Source organism: Parasteatoda tepidariorum, chromosome 1 (assembly GCF_982258835.1).
Source record: "Parasteatoda tepidariorum strain Cologne lab strain chromosome 1, Ptep-v5.0, whole genome shotgun sequence".
Taxonomy (NCBI): domain Eukaryota; kingdom Metazoa; phylum Arthropoda; class Arachnida; order Araneae; family Theridiidae; genus Parasteatoda; species Parasteatoda tepidariorum.
In genome coordinates, this window is record NC_141755.1 from 30782022 (window position 1) to 30801731 (window position 19710).

Genomic DNA, 19710 nt, shown 5'->3' on the forward strand with positions numbered 1-19710 from the left:
TTGAAAGCAGAAGCAGAGAAATATGAAATTATAAAAGCAGAAGAAAGCAAGAAAAAGAAGGAATACAGACATTCTAATGCTCTTACAGAAGAACAGAAGGAGCACATAAGAACAAAAAATAAAGAAGCACAGAAGAAATGTAGAAAGAAAAAAGCAGAAGCTGAAAAATCAAGCATGAATATATCAGGCTACACTAGCAGACAATCTTTAGGAAAAGCTGTAAAGAAAATTAATAATGCTTTACCAAAATCTCCTCAAAAGAAACTTGATGTTTTAACAAATGTGATATCAAAAATGTCTCCATTGAAAAGAAAAGGCAACAGGTGCATATTTTAAGAATAGATACTGAAACTAATATTCGAAAAGCAAGGAGTGATAAATTACCAGCAGAAACTGAAATAAAAGTAAAACAATTTTTTGTTAGAGATGATATTAGCCGTATGTGCCCAGGAAAAAAGGAAGTGATATCCATAAAGACACCTAAACGAAGAGAAATACATCAAAAGCGTTATTTAGTGATGAGCATTGGAGAAGCATATGAATTATTTTTGAAAAAAAATTCTTATTTAAATATTGGGAAAACTAAATTTTATGAGCTTCGTCCTAAGTATGTTCTTCCGTCTGGAAAGAAAGATCAAGAAGTCTGTATGTGTATATACCACGAAAACATTTCTATGATTCTTTCAGGAATCAGAGTTCTCTGTCCTGATCTTCCGAAAAATTCGGAAACAATTGCAAAAGAAAGTGTGTGTAATTTTGATGATGAACATATCGACTGCATAGACAGGTCCTGTCAAGATTGCAGTGTCGAAAAATATTTAGATGAAAAAATACCAGAAGAAAATTTAGACAACATCGTCAAGTTTTATCAATGGCAGCAAAATGAACAAGGTTTCACAGTTAAAAAGGAAATTGTTACTGATTTAGGTAGCGCAAAAGAAGAAATAGGATATCAGCTACAATGATTTTCAAGACACATCTATAATGCTTACAAACAACATTTTGAATTTCGCCATTTAAAAGAAAATCTTTTGGAGAATGAAATCATAATGCATATTGACTTTGCTGAGAACTATACAGTAAAACATGATCGGGAAATCATGAGTGCACACTGGTCGTCAGACCACGTCACAGTGTACACTTGTGTTGCATATTTCAAGGATGGTAGAAATAATTCTTTAAACCATCAGTCCTATGCCATTATCTCTGATGACCATTCGCACAATAAAGATAGCGTGCAAGTTTTTAATAAAAAAATTTTATCTCATCTAATGGAACAAAAGAAAAGTACAACTAAAAAAGTACATTACTGGTCTGATGGAGCTGCCAGTCAATTCAAAAATCGATTTATGTTCGCAAATTTGATTTGTCACAAAGAAGATTTCAACATTGATGCTGACTGGTCATTCTTCGAAACAGCTCATGGGAAAGGTGCCGTTGATGGAATAGGTGGCACCATCAAAAATGTAGTTTGGAGAGCTGTATTGCAAGGTAGAGAAGTTGGTGTTGATGCAAAATCGTTTTTTGAAGTGGCTTGTAAAATTTCAGATGGGAATATAAAAATTATGTATGTAAGCAAAGACACTGTCGATCATGAGGCATCAATGTTGAAAGAACGTTATAGTCTCTGCAAATCGATCTCAAATACGAGATTATTGCATTTCATCTCACCTATAGCACTTAATTCAGTTGAATTTTCTTTAAATTCTCCTTTCTCTAGTCCCCAAATCATGCACCTAGCTGAAATATTTACTAAACTACCTTCAAATCTTGCTATAGCTTCACAACCAGGGGTTTGTCCATGCCGTTTAGCGATGAAAGTACCGTTTAGCGGTACTTTCACAAATTAAACTTTAGGAAAAACGGTAGCTTCGCAAAATACTTTTTCTTAAAATTTTATTTTGTATCCCTTAGGAAACGATAAATCCATATTTTTGTATTGATTTTTTAATATAATTTTTAATTTTTCACAAATTATGTTTAAATTTTCACAAAATAGGTACCTTACAGAAAAACCTAGACAGACCCCTGACAACAACAAGCCTTAACACCAGTTACAGTTTTAGAAGAAGGCCAGTGGATAGCCGTATTGTTTGATAACTATTGGTGGCCAGGCGAAATCATTTCTACAAGCAAGACAAATATTACACTTAAACACCACTTCAAACCCGTAGCTATAAACAAGTTTAAATATTTGGAAAAACTGCAATTTGAAACAATTTCAATCGACTCATACTTATGCCCTTTGCCATGCGATCCTTCACCTGATCATTCTACACGGTTTTATTCATATAATTCAGAACTTGCCTTAAAGATAAATAATATAATAAATAAATTGTAATGTGATTCTTTACACGTCTTTTGCCTAAAATCTAAAGTAAAAGTAATTCAGAATAATTAATTTTATAATAAAATTTAAGTTCAAAAATTTTAAATATTAAATGAAAAATGATTTAACCATCCTGATGTACTCAATATAATATTCCAATTAACAAAAAGACAAAACAATTATTATAATATTAACAAAAGAAATATATAATATTCCAATGATATATGACCATATCTAAGAAGGGAGAATGAGAAACTTTCTGTCATTCATGTCCGCAACATACATATTGTCTTTAATTTGGTAATTTTGAATTAAATTAATTTTATTTCTTAAAAAGTCTTGTGATTTCTTTTATATAAATATACATTGAAATCTTACCTAAAAAAAAGTTGTCATTTATTTCATAAAATTCAGAGATTTTGGTGAATGTAGAAAAACATTCTAAAAACCACATTTTTCTGCGTCATGTCCGCAACGCTTCAAATTTTTATTTTAAAGCTGTTTAAATTCATTTTTATTTTTAAATATGCATTGGGTTAATAAATGACATGTCTCCTGAATTTTATGATACAAAAACCAGTTACTTAGCTCAATTTTTTATTTAATTATTAGTAATCAAACTTCGTAAATGTCATGTCCGCAACATGCACAATACTGTGAAATCACCCTGCACTAAAAACATGACAATATTTAATTTAAACTCAATTAGGAATTAATTAATTAATTGAAGTGAGAATGCTTTAAAAGGTCGCTGTTGAATTGATATTTTTCTACTGGGAACTACCTAAACGTCTAAAAAGTTTTTAAGTGTTTGTATTGAATGCATTGAATTTTTTTATATTTCTCGTTTATTTATGCATTGAATTTTCACGCTTTAAAATGCAGAATATTAGTGAAGCAATATTTGATAATTTATTTTGCTAATATGTTTCTTATTTAGCTAATGTTTTGATTTTTTCACCATGTGCAATCTAAATAGCTAATATACTTTTTTAAAAGCCAATAAGAACATTGGTAGAATTCTTCAACATAAGTACAGTACTATGTCTTTGATGATAAAATACTATGTCTTTGATGATAATATATTATGTCTTTGTGCTGGAACATTGTGTTCATTGGCGAGCGAGCCATGGTTCACGGCCTGAACCACATAGGATTGCGTAGCAATTCTCGGGGGTTAGCGAGCAGGGGACGGAGCTGCCTAGTATCACTATAAGTTGATTAATATGGATGTGAATGATGTGCTTGTGCTTCCTGGTGTTCATTTTTCAATAATTAAATGATGTTATAATAATTTAAATGTTTATTTTTATATAATTGACTTGAAGGGTAAATTTTTTTCTTGGTTGTTTGGTGTCGTATCCTCTATTGAATCATATTTCATGGTGTGCTTGAATAGTTTTTGTTATTTCTATGTAATTAAAGGAATACAAATCCTTATCTGTGGGGTAGTTAAAGAGGTGAAGGCCTGCAGCGACTGCAGGGCAGTTAAAAAAACATGATATGATGTCAGTTCCACATTAAGACAGTTGCCACAGTTTTGATATTTTCTAGTCCCATCTGTAGAAATTTTCATGTTTTTATGATGTTTTGTTCTTAGTCTGATGAGAGTAGTGGCTGTCTTCCTATCGATGTCAAGATTAGTTATTTGATCATGGGCTTTGATTTTTAAAGGGATGAATAGTCTTGACTTTGCAAAAGCATTTGCATCTGCCAACGTGGTTGGGATTGAATTTTGATTTAGATCTCTAGCATTTTTAGCCAAGGAACTTGTGTTTCACAATTTTAATTTTACATGTTTCTTTTTCCTTGTCAAATGAATTATATTTTAAAGTTACTTTTCTTTTTTCAGCTGTTTTTTTTTTAAATATTCATTATTTTTCTTTTATCATAAAGATGTATTTTTAATGTTGTTTAAAAATTAAAAGGAATATCATTGCCTGATTCAATATTATGACAAATTATCTTTTCAAAAATAAGGAAAATGTTTAAACTTTATTGAATGTTTTCTACTGCTTTTCAAAGAAAGTTAAAGTTTAAATGATTATCAATGTTTTATTAATCACTTTTCTTACATCAGTTTATTTTAAACTGAGCTGTTCAAATGTTTATTTCACCAAATATTTCTCTTTCTAAATTTCTCTTTTCTTTTAAGGAGAACTTTTTCTTGGTGTTCCATTAGAAGTCTGTAACTACTATTACATAAAGGATGAACGTAGCTGGTGTAAATATTGCAATTATTCGACTCCTCACAGTGGAAACATTGCTAAACACATTAGAACTCATACTGGAGAGAAACCCCACAAATGTGCAGAATGTTCAAAAAGTTTTACTGATAGATCTAGTTATAACCGACACTGTAGGCTTCATATATTTCGAAGACATTTCAAGAATTAACTAGCATATATTGAATTTTTATTGTGACCCATAATAGTTTTTCTGACTTAAGCTAAATGTTTTGTGATTTCAGAAATTAAATAGCATATTGATTGAAATTATATAAAAACATTAGGTTTTTTATTTTGGCCCATAAAAATTATTCAAACTTGAGCTAAAGATTTTAAGGATTTTTAATATATAATGAATAAATCCCTGATTAAATTTAGTAGAAATTTTTTTGCGTTTTTATTGTTTAATTCCATTTTTTAAATATTGTATTTTATCTGAGCAGATTGGAATTGTAAAAACAGAGTATTATTTTTTTAAAATTGTTATCAAATTTTAAATAAATCAAAACCATTTCTAATTGAGGGAGAAGCAAATGCTTAAATTAACTCCTTCAGTACCCCGATGGTCTTGTATAGAAGTCCAGGAAAAAAAACATGCAATACAAATAACAAATGAAGAAAAGAAACTAAAACAAAATCATCAGAAAAATAAAACTCATTTTGTTTTAGTTTCTTTTCTTCATTTGTTATTTGTATTGCATGTTTTTTTTCCTGGACTTCTATACAAGACCATCGGGGTACTGAGGGAGTTAATTTAAGCATTTGCTTCTCCCTCAATTAGAAATGGTTTTGTTTTTATGGCTACCGAGGCTGGTACCCCCTGAAGACGTCGGCTTCGTTGGTCATATTTTTATTTCCTACGTTTTCTTTATTGTTACTTTTTTCTGAAATTTCTGCTGCTTTTTAGCCCGTTTTTTTTTCAAAGAAGTTTTTTCTATTTTGAATTAAAAACATTTGTGTTTTCTTTTATTATTAAAATTTTTTAAATTTTTTTTTTTTGAATTTTAATTTATAAAACTTTTTATTTATTTTTTTTACTTATTTACAATAATGTTATGGACATGTGCTAATCTTGCAGCTTTCTTACAATTCAATTATAATTGTTCATTATTTTGTTTGTTATTTAGCCTTATTAAAGTCAAAATGCTTATTTTACCAACCTACCTCAGGGGCTCTATACTAAGAAATTAATCAATACTAAGCCTTTTCCATTTAATCATTAATGCACATTAACACTAACCATATTTTTAGTGATTAATAATTGTATTTCTATTGTTCAAATGCATGGGGAAAGGCAATTTAAATATCATATTTCATCAATTACAAAATGATACTTAATGCTTGTGTGCCTTCAAAAGATATAATGTGTGAGAGATTTTATGCAATATTTATAATAAATTATAATTTTTATTATATATGAGATAAAAATAATTTTATGTACTTATAAAATGTAGTGAAATATATTTATCATTTGTTATAATTTTCTTGTTGAACTCTTTTATTCATATTTTATGCTACTTACTATGAATAAGCTTGACTTTGCTTTTCTTATAATTTTTTATTTGTTTCAGGATGTTTTATTTTGTTGTAATATTTATCTGTTGTATGTTATTAAAGTTAATCATAAGTTGTTTTAATTATTAATTTTCTTTTATAGATGTTATTGATGTCTTTGGAAAATTTATACGACACACTTGTAAATATTGTACTTATTCAACTTTCTATAAAGCAGATCTTACAAAACATGTAAGAATTCATACTGGAGAGAAGCCGTATAAATGTGAAAGATGTTTTAAAAGTTTTTCTGATCGTTCCCATTACAAAAGACATCTGCATTCACATTATTTTAAAGACAAAAAAGCTTGAGTAATTAGGATGCTTAATGTATTTAAAAAAAATTAAATATTAGGATTGTACATTTTTAGTAATTTTAATATTTATTGATCTTTAAGTTGAAAATTGCATATTTTTTAAAATTGAAAATAAAGGTTATTCTTTTTGAAAGCACAATTTGTATTTTAAATGTCACTAAACAATTTTAAGCTGCAATGGACTTTGAAGATTTATGTTTATTAAAGTGCCTTCGTACTAATAGTGATGTTTTCTATTTTTTTTTAAGTAAGTTTTTATTAACACACCTCCTGTAGCATACTAAATTCTTAAGAATTAACTTTTTTTTTCTTAAATTGATACTTTTTTGATGTCTATGGAGTAGACGTGAGAAGTTTATGTCCATAAAACTTTGAGTATTAAAAATTTTCCGCCTTAAATTTTTTTTACTCCTAAATTAATAAAATATTCATTATGTTAGAAGCATTGAATTTGCTAATGTTTACTAGAGGGATATGATATTGAAACTTCAAAATTATTTGAGTGCCGGTAGAAGAAATATTTTATTTCAAAAGGTTGATAACATTCATGGAAATAACACTTAACTCGTAATTACTAAAAAATGAAAGACAAGTATTTATACTTTACACATTAGATGAGTATTCTCAATATATTTAAAACATTTCCAACAAATTTTAATGGTGTATAGCTTCATTAGAATTTGAAGATTTAAATGAAGTTAATAAGAATAATCTATTTCAAAAGTAACTTCAAAAACACATTTTCATGTAAATGAACTGAACTAAATGAAATGAAGTAACTGAAAATTTCATGCTTTTCAAGTATATGATATGACTTATGTTATTTAATATTTATTTTCACCTCTTGCTATATTTCTGTACGAACACTCTTCGTTTTTTGTAATTGTTTTGTAGATTGAAAATTTTAAATTGGTTTTTATGTGGGTTCATGATCGCATGAGCCTTTATAAAACCCAGTTTCAATTGCTCATGATATTCAATATAACAATGTTCAGAAACAAATTTATAAGACAAATGTCATAATCATCTGGTTAAATTTTTTTAGATCTACTGTTTGTTTTTTTTTGAATTAGCGTGTTTTTTTCTTCAATCCAGGTTTTAGGTTTTATTAAATCAAAAATTTCCTCTCTTTCCCTCAAACACTCTTGATTTAAAATATCAGTTTTAATATCTCATCTGTATGTCAACACTTTTATATATTCCTTTCTATAAATGGCAAATGTCCAAGTTAACATACCCTTTTTTAATCTTCTGTACTGAATAAATTGATACTATTGTATAATGTTTTGATAATAAATTCATGTCACTATAATTTAAAATAAGCAAAACATTTGGTTTTAAAAGTTGATGTTATAAATATAAAATGTTTATTTTGTCCAAGTTAAAATTATTGAATGTGCTAATTAAATTAGGTTTTATTTTAAAAATTTATATTGAAAGTATCCTGTACCCTTGTACTTTTTATACTAATTGATAGTGATTTTTTATGATATTGATATAATGAAAAAAATTTATTAGTTTTTCGTTAAAGTGTCTGTAATTTGTTTAAAAAAACACTTTTGTTTTAATGATTTATATTAGCTTTTTACACTGTTTCTTTAAAAATAATTGAACACACCATTATAATAGTTTATATGTAGTTTTTTTTTTTTTTTTTGTGTGTGTGACTAAATTTATATATTCGAAAAATGTTTTCCATCACCAAATCTGTTACTATGATGATGCTTGAAAAAATAAAATATTAGTCATTTCTCTTCTGATTGGAGTCTGTAAATTAAATATTAAACATATTTCTCATATTTTATCTTTATCGGTATCAGTGTAAAACTTAGTTCATAATTATATCATTGATATTATTCAGATTTAAATAATATAGTTCACAAATTTTTTTAAAAGGAAATTTTTTATTTTTGATATTGCGTAACTTGTGCTACCTATGATGTAAAAATGTGTTATCAATCCTTAATTGCTGGTTTTTTTTTAAATAAATTTATTTTATAATGTGTAGTTGTAATTGTTTCTTGCAACAATGTGCTGTTTCTTGTTTTATTACTTTTATAATATAAACATTGCATGTACTTTGCAGGATTTATGATTAATATAATGGACGTTTTAGCCACAGATGATGAGTATAATTCTGCAATAATTGAAGAGTCTAATTCTGAAATAATTGCTGGTCGTTGTAAATCTTCTATAATTCACCAGTGCAAATTATGCAGCTACAACTCTTTTAGTAGGGCAAACTTAGCAAGGCACCTCAGAACTCATACTGGTGAAAAACCATTCAAGTGTACATTGTGCCGAAGAAGCTTCTCAGATCCATCTTCTCTTAAAAGACATTCTATAAGGCATATTAAATAATTAAAAATTTATTAATTTGAATCTACTGTTATTTTCTTATTCACTTGTTTATTTATATATGTAGTGAAAGATCTTCTTTACTGAGTTCTTCAAATTTGAAAAAACAAGTTCCTTGGTAATATAAAATTATGTATTATTTTTAAAAAATTTATTCGTTTTTAACTGTCTTATTTATTTATTCTTAAAGTGATATTAAGTTCACTATTTCATTTTAGGTTAAATAATTGTAATAATTTATCTTTTTATTATTATCCTCAGCACTTGTAACATCAAATGACACAGAAGCTGTTGCAGCTTTTTAGCACTAAAAAGAGCATAAAGCTATAAGATATGTTTTGTGCTCCAAAAGTAAAAATTTAAATCTTTATTTTTATTAATAATAATTGTTTTGTAAATAATTTTCTTAATTTCCATATAAATAGTTGCAAAATATAAATTTTAGAAAATGTATTAATTGTTATTGCTTATGAATGAGGTAACTGATTGCAATTCTCTATAAAATTTAGAAACATTGTGCCTGGTTTTTGTACTTAAAAATTAAAAACTATACCATTGAACTTCCTGACAATTTCTGCAATTTTAAACATAACTTTTAATAACATTCTGTTGTAACATTTTGTAAACACATGATATGAACACAAATATGAATGAATTTTAAATTTATGATACAATCCTTAAAATCCATGCAAATTGTGCTCTGAAATTTGTGCAAATTTGAAAGTTATTAGCAGAATTCAAAAAATTTGGATATGTAAAATTTTTCTTTTTAAATTCTTTAGAAGATGTATTAAAAATGTGTAAAGGATGGATGATAGTCAAAATCCAATTATTGATTTATGTGGCATTAAAAGCTCTTTATATTTAAAAAAAGCAGGCTTTCTTAGGATCTTAAAAGCTCTTGAAAATAATTGTTTTTGTATTGCTTTTCAAATATAGATCTTGTTGTTTGTTTCAAATGCTTGTACAGTATGACCTCGAAAAACCAGTGTGCTCGGGGATTCGGAAAGTCTCCATTTCTAAAATATCCGAACTTTAGTATATTACTTTTTAGAATTATCAAAGTTTTAATGTTACCAGGTGGTTGTAATTTTTGTCACGGTAAAAAGCGTGTGTGCAAACGCTTAATGTTAATTCTAGTATCTCTCTCTATACATAAACACTAGAATCTCTACCTGTCATGAAAATCGTGAGCTTGTATTAAAGAATGGTTTAAATTTGAAATCTGTGTGTCTTAACTCCATATTGATTCAAAAAGTGTGTATAGAAATGGCTGAAATACAGTAAAAAAATTGTGTGTATCATTGCAAACCATTCTTCAATGTGAGCGGAAGTGCTAAATGAATATTAATTCAGAAAAAAATTTCTCATCATGAGTCTTGTTTTTAGAGATTTCCGGATTTTCGAGGTCGTATTGTATCCATTTTCTGGAAATTTTTTATTTCATATAATCTTAGTACTTGCCGTATGTACTATAGAAATCAAACTAAAATTTTGAATTTAAAAAAATATATTTTTTATTACCAGGCAGAATCAATCATACCTTGAATTATTTTCCTCCAAAACCAAAAACTAATAAATGTTTTCGTTTTTAGAAAATCAAAAAATAAATTCTTGTGTTAAGAATAGTCTTGTCTTAAAAAAATATTTTTGTAAAAGTTTTTTCAATTATCACTTAAACTTTATGATTTTGATTGCAAACAAGTTTTAATTTCAAAAACAATGTTATGTCCAGTCATGTATTGTGTGTGAAATTACAATAAACTTAGGATAATTCTATGAGTTGGGTTTTGAAAGGTTTGGTATAAAAAGTTTTAATATTTAAACAATCTTTATGTCCTTAAAAAGTTAAGCGTATTCAAAGAATTATTCTTTATTTATGGAATAAGTCAAGCAACATATTTCCTAAGTAATGTCTTTAAATTCATTTAGTATATAAAAATTTGCATCCTTGTATAATTAAGCACTTAGGACTAAGTATGATTCTTATGTAATTGAATAAGATGGGCAACATATTTCATTAGTTATGTTAATTATGAATTAATTCATTGTAATGTTGATGCTCTTGATTAAATTTTAATGTATGTAACCTTATGTGTTAACCTCATTGAGTAATTTTTTAATCATTTTAGTTAAAAACAATTTAAATTAACACTTCAATAAAGACAAATTTGACCAAACGTAAAGTTGAGGGACCTTATAATAATTTACTTATAACAATTGTTTTTTTCCCAAAGTTGTTGAAACTTTTTTTATAACTATTTGTTTAAATAGAGATTAAAATTACTAATTTTGAATCTTATATTATTAAATATTGAATTTTATCTTGGTATTGGAAAAACCTTTTCTGATCATTGTTTTTTCTTCTTAATGAATATTTCAGGCTATGCAATTTTTTTTATTTTATGGTGAATGTGATTGTATCAAGTTAACAAATGAATTGAAAATTTAACAGGGGCCATTCGCTACTTTGCATACATCATGTGATTTTATTTAAGTGTTCGTTTCCTGATCTGTTCACAATGCATCTTTATCATTTTGGTATAATTTATAATAATATAAAAAAGAGAGTGGAGAAAGCTTCTTTTAAAACCTTAAAAAAATTTTCTTTGTTAAAGCTACTTTTTATTTGATGAAAATAGCACAAAAGTTCCTCACATTTGGAATTGACTATATTATTTTATATATGTCTGTATGTTTATGTGTGTGTGTGTATATATACACATACACAAAACCTTAAAAAAATTTCTTCATACATATATATACATTATTTACATAATTTCTAAAGCAAATCTTAAATGTGAGTATTATGAAATAAGTTTTGAGAACAAAAATTGCTTTCATTTTATTTTTCTTTAGTGTATAGTTTTACTTTTTTAAAATGTTAAACTTGTTTTGGTTGTAAAAATTTCAACCAAAAGGAAAATTTTAAAAATGTTGTGTTCTTTTAAAGTAAACTGCATTAAAATTAACTAATTTTAAATCAAATTTCAATCTTTTTATAATAAAAATTTTTTTTATAATTTTGTCCTATTTTTTTAATAAATCCTGTTAACTTATTTTATTTAATTTTTTTAAGAAAATTAACTGAATCGTTTGTTGTGGTAAAGAATATAAATGGTTTAAACTATGAATGTTCTTCTTTTTACTTTGACTAAAATATGTTGAGAGCCCTGAATAGGATTAATTATGTATGATTTTTTTATGACTTAATGCAATGTGTTTTTTATTTTCACACAAGTTGTATTGCCATTTTATGTGCAAGTTATCAATAATATATTTAATATGTTTATTTTTTTTTAAAAATTAATATGAGTGTTTACACTGTTTTCATGTTTATAATTTTCTTGCTCTACATGCAAAGAATTATTTTTAATGTTACAAAAATGTGTTATTTATCATTAAAAAAAACATTTATAAAACCTGCAATAAAAGTTATAAAAAAAATTGCTGAAACTTTAACTTATTATTTTAATAAACTGTAAGTACTTGATGAAAATGTTGCATGCACATAAATTGAACACCTAAAAGTTCTAAAAATCAAGTATTGAATTTCCTGAATTCTAGCAAGCGATATTACCGCCGCCAATGACGTAATAATGCATTGTTGAAACAAGTGTAAGTTTATTTGATAGTAGTAAATAATTTATTAATCACTATTTACATATTATCTCTTTAAGTATACTTTACAATAGTTATCATTGTTACCTCTATTTTTATAAAAATAGTCACTTAACTTTTTAGAGTATAAAAGTTTATTTTTTATGCTACATGTCTAAAACATGTTTGAAAAGTGCACTTTTTATTAAATAGATTTTGAAGCATTAATTATTTATACTGTTGGATCTTTGTGTCAGGGTTGGCAGGTTTTTGACATGTGACAGTTTTTGTCGCTTTAAACTGTCACGTCAAAAACCTCACTGTCGAAAATGTCAAAAACCTATATTCATATGTGAAATTTAATTAATACATAAAATTTATATATATTTTTATAAAGGATAGTGTTTCTAAATATGTTCTAGAAAAAATAAATTTAAAATTTTGAAGAAACACTTATATTTTGAATAGTAACCAAAATCTTGTACTTTTGAAAGCTCACATCTTTTGTAATATTATGTATTCATTTTCATGTGTTATTGAAAATCTGCAGAGATATTATTAAGAAATTTATTTATAACCAAATTTAGTGTATAATATAAATTATACTAAAAATTAGACATTTTTAAAGATAAACATTAGCAGTTTTGTACATTAGACATCTTTTAAAAAAAAAATCTTTCTAATATTTTTTTAAATCTTCTTAATAATCTTTTTAACATAAGACAATACAAATTTAAGTGCTTTCTGTTAAATACACAGAGTAGTTAGTGTCGATTTACAGTATATTCAGCCTATTCATTTACTATGCTGAAAATTTAGTTTATCCAAATACTTGTGAATTTCATTTTGCTGAATACTATATAGTTTTGCTGAATATCTAAATATTCAGCTATTGAATAATTACTTTTTGCTTTCAAGATATGCATTATTTGTATTCTTAATACAAGTGGGGAAAAAAAATTAAGAGGTAAAAATTGTTTTAAAATGATAAGTGTAATAATTATAAATAAATATAATAAACAATATGAATTATATTTATCATTATTCACAAATATAACTACTTTTAAATTCAAATTAACATACTGGATAATAAAGATATTCGGTATAACATTAAAAAAAATTTTCATACACTTGTATCAAGTTTGTATTTATACAACATAACTTGTAAGTTCCTTATAAATATTAGTTATATGCTCCTTATATGTCAAAAATGCATAGTAATAAACTTTTAATTTTCTTAAGTATCAAAAAAAAAAATTTTTTTTTTTTAAATATAAATATTTAAAAAAAATTTCTGCACATGCATTTGAATATAAATTTCTGAGATTTTAAATCTGTTATTTTACCTTAATTTTATTTAAAAAATATTTTAAAACCTGCTGATTACCTATAGTATAATTAAATTTCAATATAATGCAAGGAAACTGTTGGTACTTTTGAAGTTTATATATTTTTTTTGGCAAACTCATTATATATGTTTTTGACATTTTTGACGGTTTAAACCAGTATTATACCCTTGTCATGTCAAAACCACTTTTTGACGTCAAAAACCCAACCCTGCTTTGTGTCATCATCTGTTTGTTTAAACCACAGAATTTATTGATACTTAATCTAAGTATCTAACATTTAATTACATTTATAAATTTTATTTAGTCTTTACAGCATTGATTTTTCATCACTGTTTTCATTTCTAGTTTCTTCCACTGCTTTGAACAATATATCTTTAAAAATATCAATTGATAAGGCCTCATAATTAAAACAATTTTATAGTAAAAACTCCTCAGCATTTAATAGTTTCTTCTATTTCCCTTCCCCGTATTATTAAAATCGAAAATTGTGTTTCAATACATAATGAAAACATCTGTTTAGTGTTTCCATTATGTTACAAAATTTCATTTTTAGTCTGATAAAGATTTTATATTTATCTTATTAAAAAATATACAATGACTGTCTAATTCTTTTCCCCGTAATTTATTAATATTCTAATGTTCATGTAATTTATTAATATTAATATTCTTAGATATATTAATGTATTAATATATCTAAGAAAATAGGTTTTGTTCCACTACTTGAAGAAAACATTTGCATTATGTTTTCCTTATCTAGTGGAATTTCTTTTTTATTTTGTTATTTAGGTATAATATTTTCAAATTATGCAAAAACAGTTTATAATTTTTTCTTCTATTATATGATATTTGAACGACAAAATTTGATTTATTGCATCATAAAAACATTATTTGCATAGTAATTATTTCGATAGTGATTTAAAATAATGTATTTTGTTAAACGTATGTAGCAGTAGTTTCATTTTTAAAATATTTTGATTAATTAATTTACACGTCCATACCATTTTTTTCAAAAGGTAAATAAATGCTTTTATAAACATATTTAGAAGCATATTGCTCCTTTTTCTAATAATCATTTCATATTTTTAATTCTTTTAAATATATGTGTCATAAATATTCACTTGTTCTTTGTTCTAAGCCATTTTTTTTTCCTCTTGGAATTTCAGATGAAATTGAATCTTTGGCTCATATTATTCCTAAAATTTCAAATAAACTGAAGAAGACTGTATGCTCTTTCACAATTCCTGTGCATCGTTGTGAGAATTGTCCATTCAGTTCTCAGGATTTGGTGCAAGTGAAAAATCATATTTGTACATATTCTGTAAAGAGACCTTTCACATGTTATGATTGTGGAAAAGCCTTTACACAAAAAGCTAATCTTCAGAGACATATGCTGATTCATACTGGTGAACTACCATATTCTTGTGAAGTGTGCAATAAAAGGTTTAGGCAACAAAGTAATTTACGGACGCACAAACGAAATCATGGGCATTATTCCTCTTAAGATTTGAAAGAAGCAGCTTAGAGTTATAACAAAAACATTCCAAAGATTAATTCTTGTTAGACATAATGAAAAAAAATGTCTTAAAATTCTCTGTGATAAGTTTTATTTTAGTTCAAAATTTCGAGTGAGGATTTTTATTTTTGTTAATTTATTTTTTAGTTTAAATATATTGTGTATATATTTAATGTAGCTCTAAAAATTTGTTAGAACTGCAGAATTTATTTTTATATTTAATTAAAAATTATGGTTGTACCAATATCAATTTCAAATTTTTATTTATTCATTTCATTTAGTGTTTTCCCAAGATATTTTTCAAATTATAAGTTGAGGTTCATTTTTCACTAAAACTTTTTTTTTATGCAAATGATTTGAAAACTAAATCTCCAATTAATAAGTATAATTGCAGCATCTCTATCTTTTTTTTCTACAAATTTTATTCCCTTGTGTTTTTTTTGACCTTTTTGTAGAAATTTTTTTTTAGTGGCATTTTATTTTTTGAAATAAAATTAAGATAAGAAAACGTCTTTGTAGTATTAAAAAAATATAGAATTTGAAATAATTTAAATTCCAAAATTTTATTAAATAAGATTTTTACATTATGTACAACTTATATGCATAACTGTATATATGTATAACTTAGGTTACTTTAGATAATGTTGGAATTGCATTTGTACTTTCATTTTAATATTTATGTTTTTTCATATGCATAGATTAATTGATATTTTCTATTAAAAAAAATAGAGCTTTGAATTAGGATTTGCATAATGAAAACCTTTTCTTTGGTTCAATTATGAGAAGTATTTGAACTAAGAGTTTGAGGAATTACCTCACTTTTGTACCTCTTCATATAATTACAATGAGTCATTTTCTACACTTACTCTTCAAGGCAAAAATAGAATGTATTTTATGTTTTACCTTACTGTTTTTACATGTGTCGTATGGCTGACATTTTCATCGTTACCCGACATTCTACCATACTTTACGTTAATTACAACAGTTCTCTTACAGATATTTTAATAGTTTGATATTTATCTTGTTCCTTGGCTTAAAAACAAAACTGATAGAGGTAAAAGTTTGTCTAAGAAATAACTACTGTTTGGGTATTAAAATTTTTTTTTTCAATGTGTTTTTATTTGTATTTTTTTTCACAGAAAATTTTACATTGTTTGAATTACTTTTCGGCATATTTACCATGAGAATTGAAGCATGACTTGGTTACAATTGCAACATAGTCAATTGCCTGCACCCTAAGCTAGTTCTAGATATTTAACTTGATCTTGCTAAGTTTTTGCCAGCAAGGTAATTCTTGAGAATAGTAGAAACTAATGGAAGTAAGATTAAGCGAAGTCCAAAGTAAAACAAGAATATTAGAATTGATGTCGAAATGAATCGCACAAACAAATGTTTTTTATATAAATGCTGGAGTAAGACTCGTATTTTACAGCTAGTTAGACATTACAAACATTTACATAATCAAACAATGTGATTAGGCTAATTGATAAAAGAGTTAAAGAACCTCACTTTGCATACTGTCAGACGTGCAAGGAGATTTTTTAAAACAGTATTTTTTTTCTAGACCAGCTTTAGTGGATAAGAGTATAATTCTCAGTCACCCAAACTTGTTATTTTTAAATAACCTTTTACACAGTCATTTCTATCCTTTAATTCTATAAATCATTGTGTTTATTGTGGACTATATTAATTATGGTAATGATTCATAGTTTATTGTAAATATTCTCTATATGCATTCTGCCAAGATGTTACTATAAAAAATTTATAACTCTTATGACTGACAAACATGTGAATTTCGAATTGTGCAGTTAGATACAAAATAATATGAAAGAGGCTGCATTATTTCTTATCTTCTAAAAAACTGATATTGATGTTGCTGAAGTATTTTATTTGGTACTATTTACATTAATATCTTTTCTGAATTACACAAATTCAACTATAAATTTGTTTGTTTGCGGCTGAAGACAATGGTCTAAGGAAAAAATAAATGGCCAGATTTTTTTTTAATGTTTCCATTTTTTTTTAACCATGTGTAGAGGACCTCCTTTGTTTCTCTCTTTTTATAAAAGTAAATGTTAAGCTTTTCGCTTGCATCTAGGTATTCAATTTATATCTCCAAAATGTTATTTCTTTATTTTATTTTGAAAAAATATTATTTCATTATATATTCAAAAACTGTTCACCCTTTATTAGTTCATTTTATGTCTATATTTGATTGTGTTTACTGTTTTTTTTTTTTTTTAAAGTGCTGCAGTTGTGCTTGATAGTTTCTAAATTATTATATTTCAACTCATAATGTAATGTGAAGTTATGTTTGTAATATATTTACTAGTCATTTAACTTTACATTTATATAGGGATAACTGTATAGAACTAAATGCTGGTGACTTTAATGGAAAAAATATCAAATCAGGAGACTTTCATGTTACTTTTTTAAATTTATTTCTGAATTGAAACGTAGAAATTAAACAATCATACCAGTTTTCAGAAGTTCACTACTATTTTTCTAAATGTTTAATTGCTTAAAAAAGAGTTAATAAGTACAAAATTTCCTTTCTTAAATATGTTTATATGTAAACATAAAGATTTGTATTTAAACAAAGAGCCAAAATTGGCGATAGCTCACAAAATGATATTCACTCATTGGTTTTATTTATTATTTCTGTTATCTTTTATTTAATTTGTATTTTGCCACTTGATTGAAATTGGAAAAAAAACATAAATAACAATATTGAGTAAAACTGAAGTCCTTATCTCAATTATAAAACTTTAAATATTGCACCTGTTCATGCATTGCCTTGTAAACATAACATAAACAGAGGAATACTACATAAGTTTTTTGTTTAAAAAAAACCTACTGGTTTTAGGAATTTGTTATTGTTTATGCTTCACTTACCGTCTATATGTTCTGTAAGTGTGTAACTATTGTGTTATCTATTACATTTTCTAAACAGTATTTATTTTTCTATAATCAAACAAAAATCGATATTTAACAAAATTATTTTTAACTGTCCAAACTTAATTTTAATTATTAATTTGTTGAATCCTTTTTTTTTTCTCTTTAAATTCATTATAATTGAAACAAGTCTTTGTGAAATTACATTGATTTAGTTTTACTAAAACTTGGAGTGGTTTGTGTAAAAGAAAATATTTTCTTTCCTTGTCTCATATATTTTATTAGCTAAGCTTTGCATTGACAAAGAAAAAAAAAAATGTGTGAATGTATTCTTTTAATTCTCATATGTAACTAAAATTTGATTCTTGCTTTATAACATGCTTCATAACATTTTATTTGATAATTAACTAAAGAACTGTTTAACTTCCAAGTCTACTAAGTTTATTCAATAATTCCCAAAAAAATATTTAAAGGAGGGGGGGGGGGGAAACATATGTTGAAAGTTGTTGTTGGTGGATAAAAATACCTATTTTGTTTTTATGCAGGCATCAGATTCTTCAAATCTTTTGTTACTTTATTATTTTCCTTTTTTTTTCTTCTTTTTTTTTCCTGACCATTTACCAATTTTGTGTTATTTTTAAAATGATGTTGAATGTAATCACAGTTCTGAAAATTTTCTATCAAGCCTTTTTCAGAATCTATTAAAACTTATCAAAACTAACTTTAAATACATAGATTGATAAAGATTGATTTTAGAAGTTTAAATTTTTCAATGTTGCTTGTGTCCATGTAGTCATTTACTTATTTATTGTTATACATTGTATCAAATAAACTGAGTTTTCTTTGATCAGTTTTGCTATTTTAGTGTTTCATGTTTATCAAGTATTTTGTCTTGTTTAATTAAATTACTTCGAGAATAATTTGATCCCTTTTGTTTCGTTTTACCTGTTCATATCTTTGTTAATACTCGACTTTGTTATTAAAAGTTGAGAATTCCTTAAAATCATAGTCTGAACAATGAGATTCTTCAAAGTATTTTTTTTAAATCATAAAAAACTGTTTATATTTTAGTTATGTAACTATAAAAATAATCTTTTCTATTTATATATCTAAACAGCATAGTGTTTTTAGTTTTTGTGTGTGAAAATCTTTTCAGAATGTTGCATTTTTTTTTCCAAAAGTATTTTTTTTAACATAATATGCATTAATAATCTTTATCTTTGACAATCTTTATCTTGGTGTTATTTTCTTTAAAAAAAAATTTTTCCAATAAAGACCTGCAAGAATGTTCCCAAACTCATTTGCACATGCATGAGCGATTCCTCATATATGAAGTTTTTCTTAAGTCAAATGAAGAGAAATTGGATGAAAGTAGAAAAATTCCTAAGTTTCTGAAAATGATGCAATATTTGTTAACATTTAAATCATTTTGGTTTTAGACTGTTTCACTCAAAGAATTATTTGAAATATTGAACAAGAAATTTTTAAGTTAAATAAAAAATAATTTGTTGTGGAAACTATAAATTACCTTATTTTAAAAGTTGACAGATAAGCAATTTTTTACATT

At 25.7% G+C, this 19710-nt stretch overlaps 1 protein-coding gene across 3 annotated transcripts; it reads left to right on the plus strand.

Moving 5' to 3' along the window:
• Positions 1–1049: 1049 nt before the first annotated feature.
• Positions 1050–12115, plus strand: LOC139425389 (uncharacterized). 3 transcript variants are annotated; one of them, XM_087161153.1, is made up of 3 exons: positions 1050–4688; positions 6215–6423; positions 8515–12115. In XM_087161153.1, the coding sequence occupies exon 1, from the start codon at positions 1050–1052 to the stop codon at positions 1848–1850; it is 801 nt and encodes a 266-aa protein (XP_087017279.1). In that variant the 3' UTR covers positions 1851–4688; positions 6215–6423; positions 8515–12115. The 3 variants fall into 3 exon arrangements, with proteins under 3 accessions (XP_087017279.1, XP_087017277.1, XP_087017281.1); XM_087161151.1 differs by lacking the exon at positions 8515–12115 and having other exon boundaries at positions 6215–8435; XM_087161155.1 differs by lacking the exon at positions 8515–12115 and having other exon boundaries at positions 1050–4553; positions 6215–8435.
• Positions 12116–19710: the final 7595 nt, after the last annotated feature.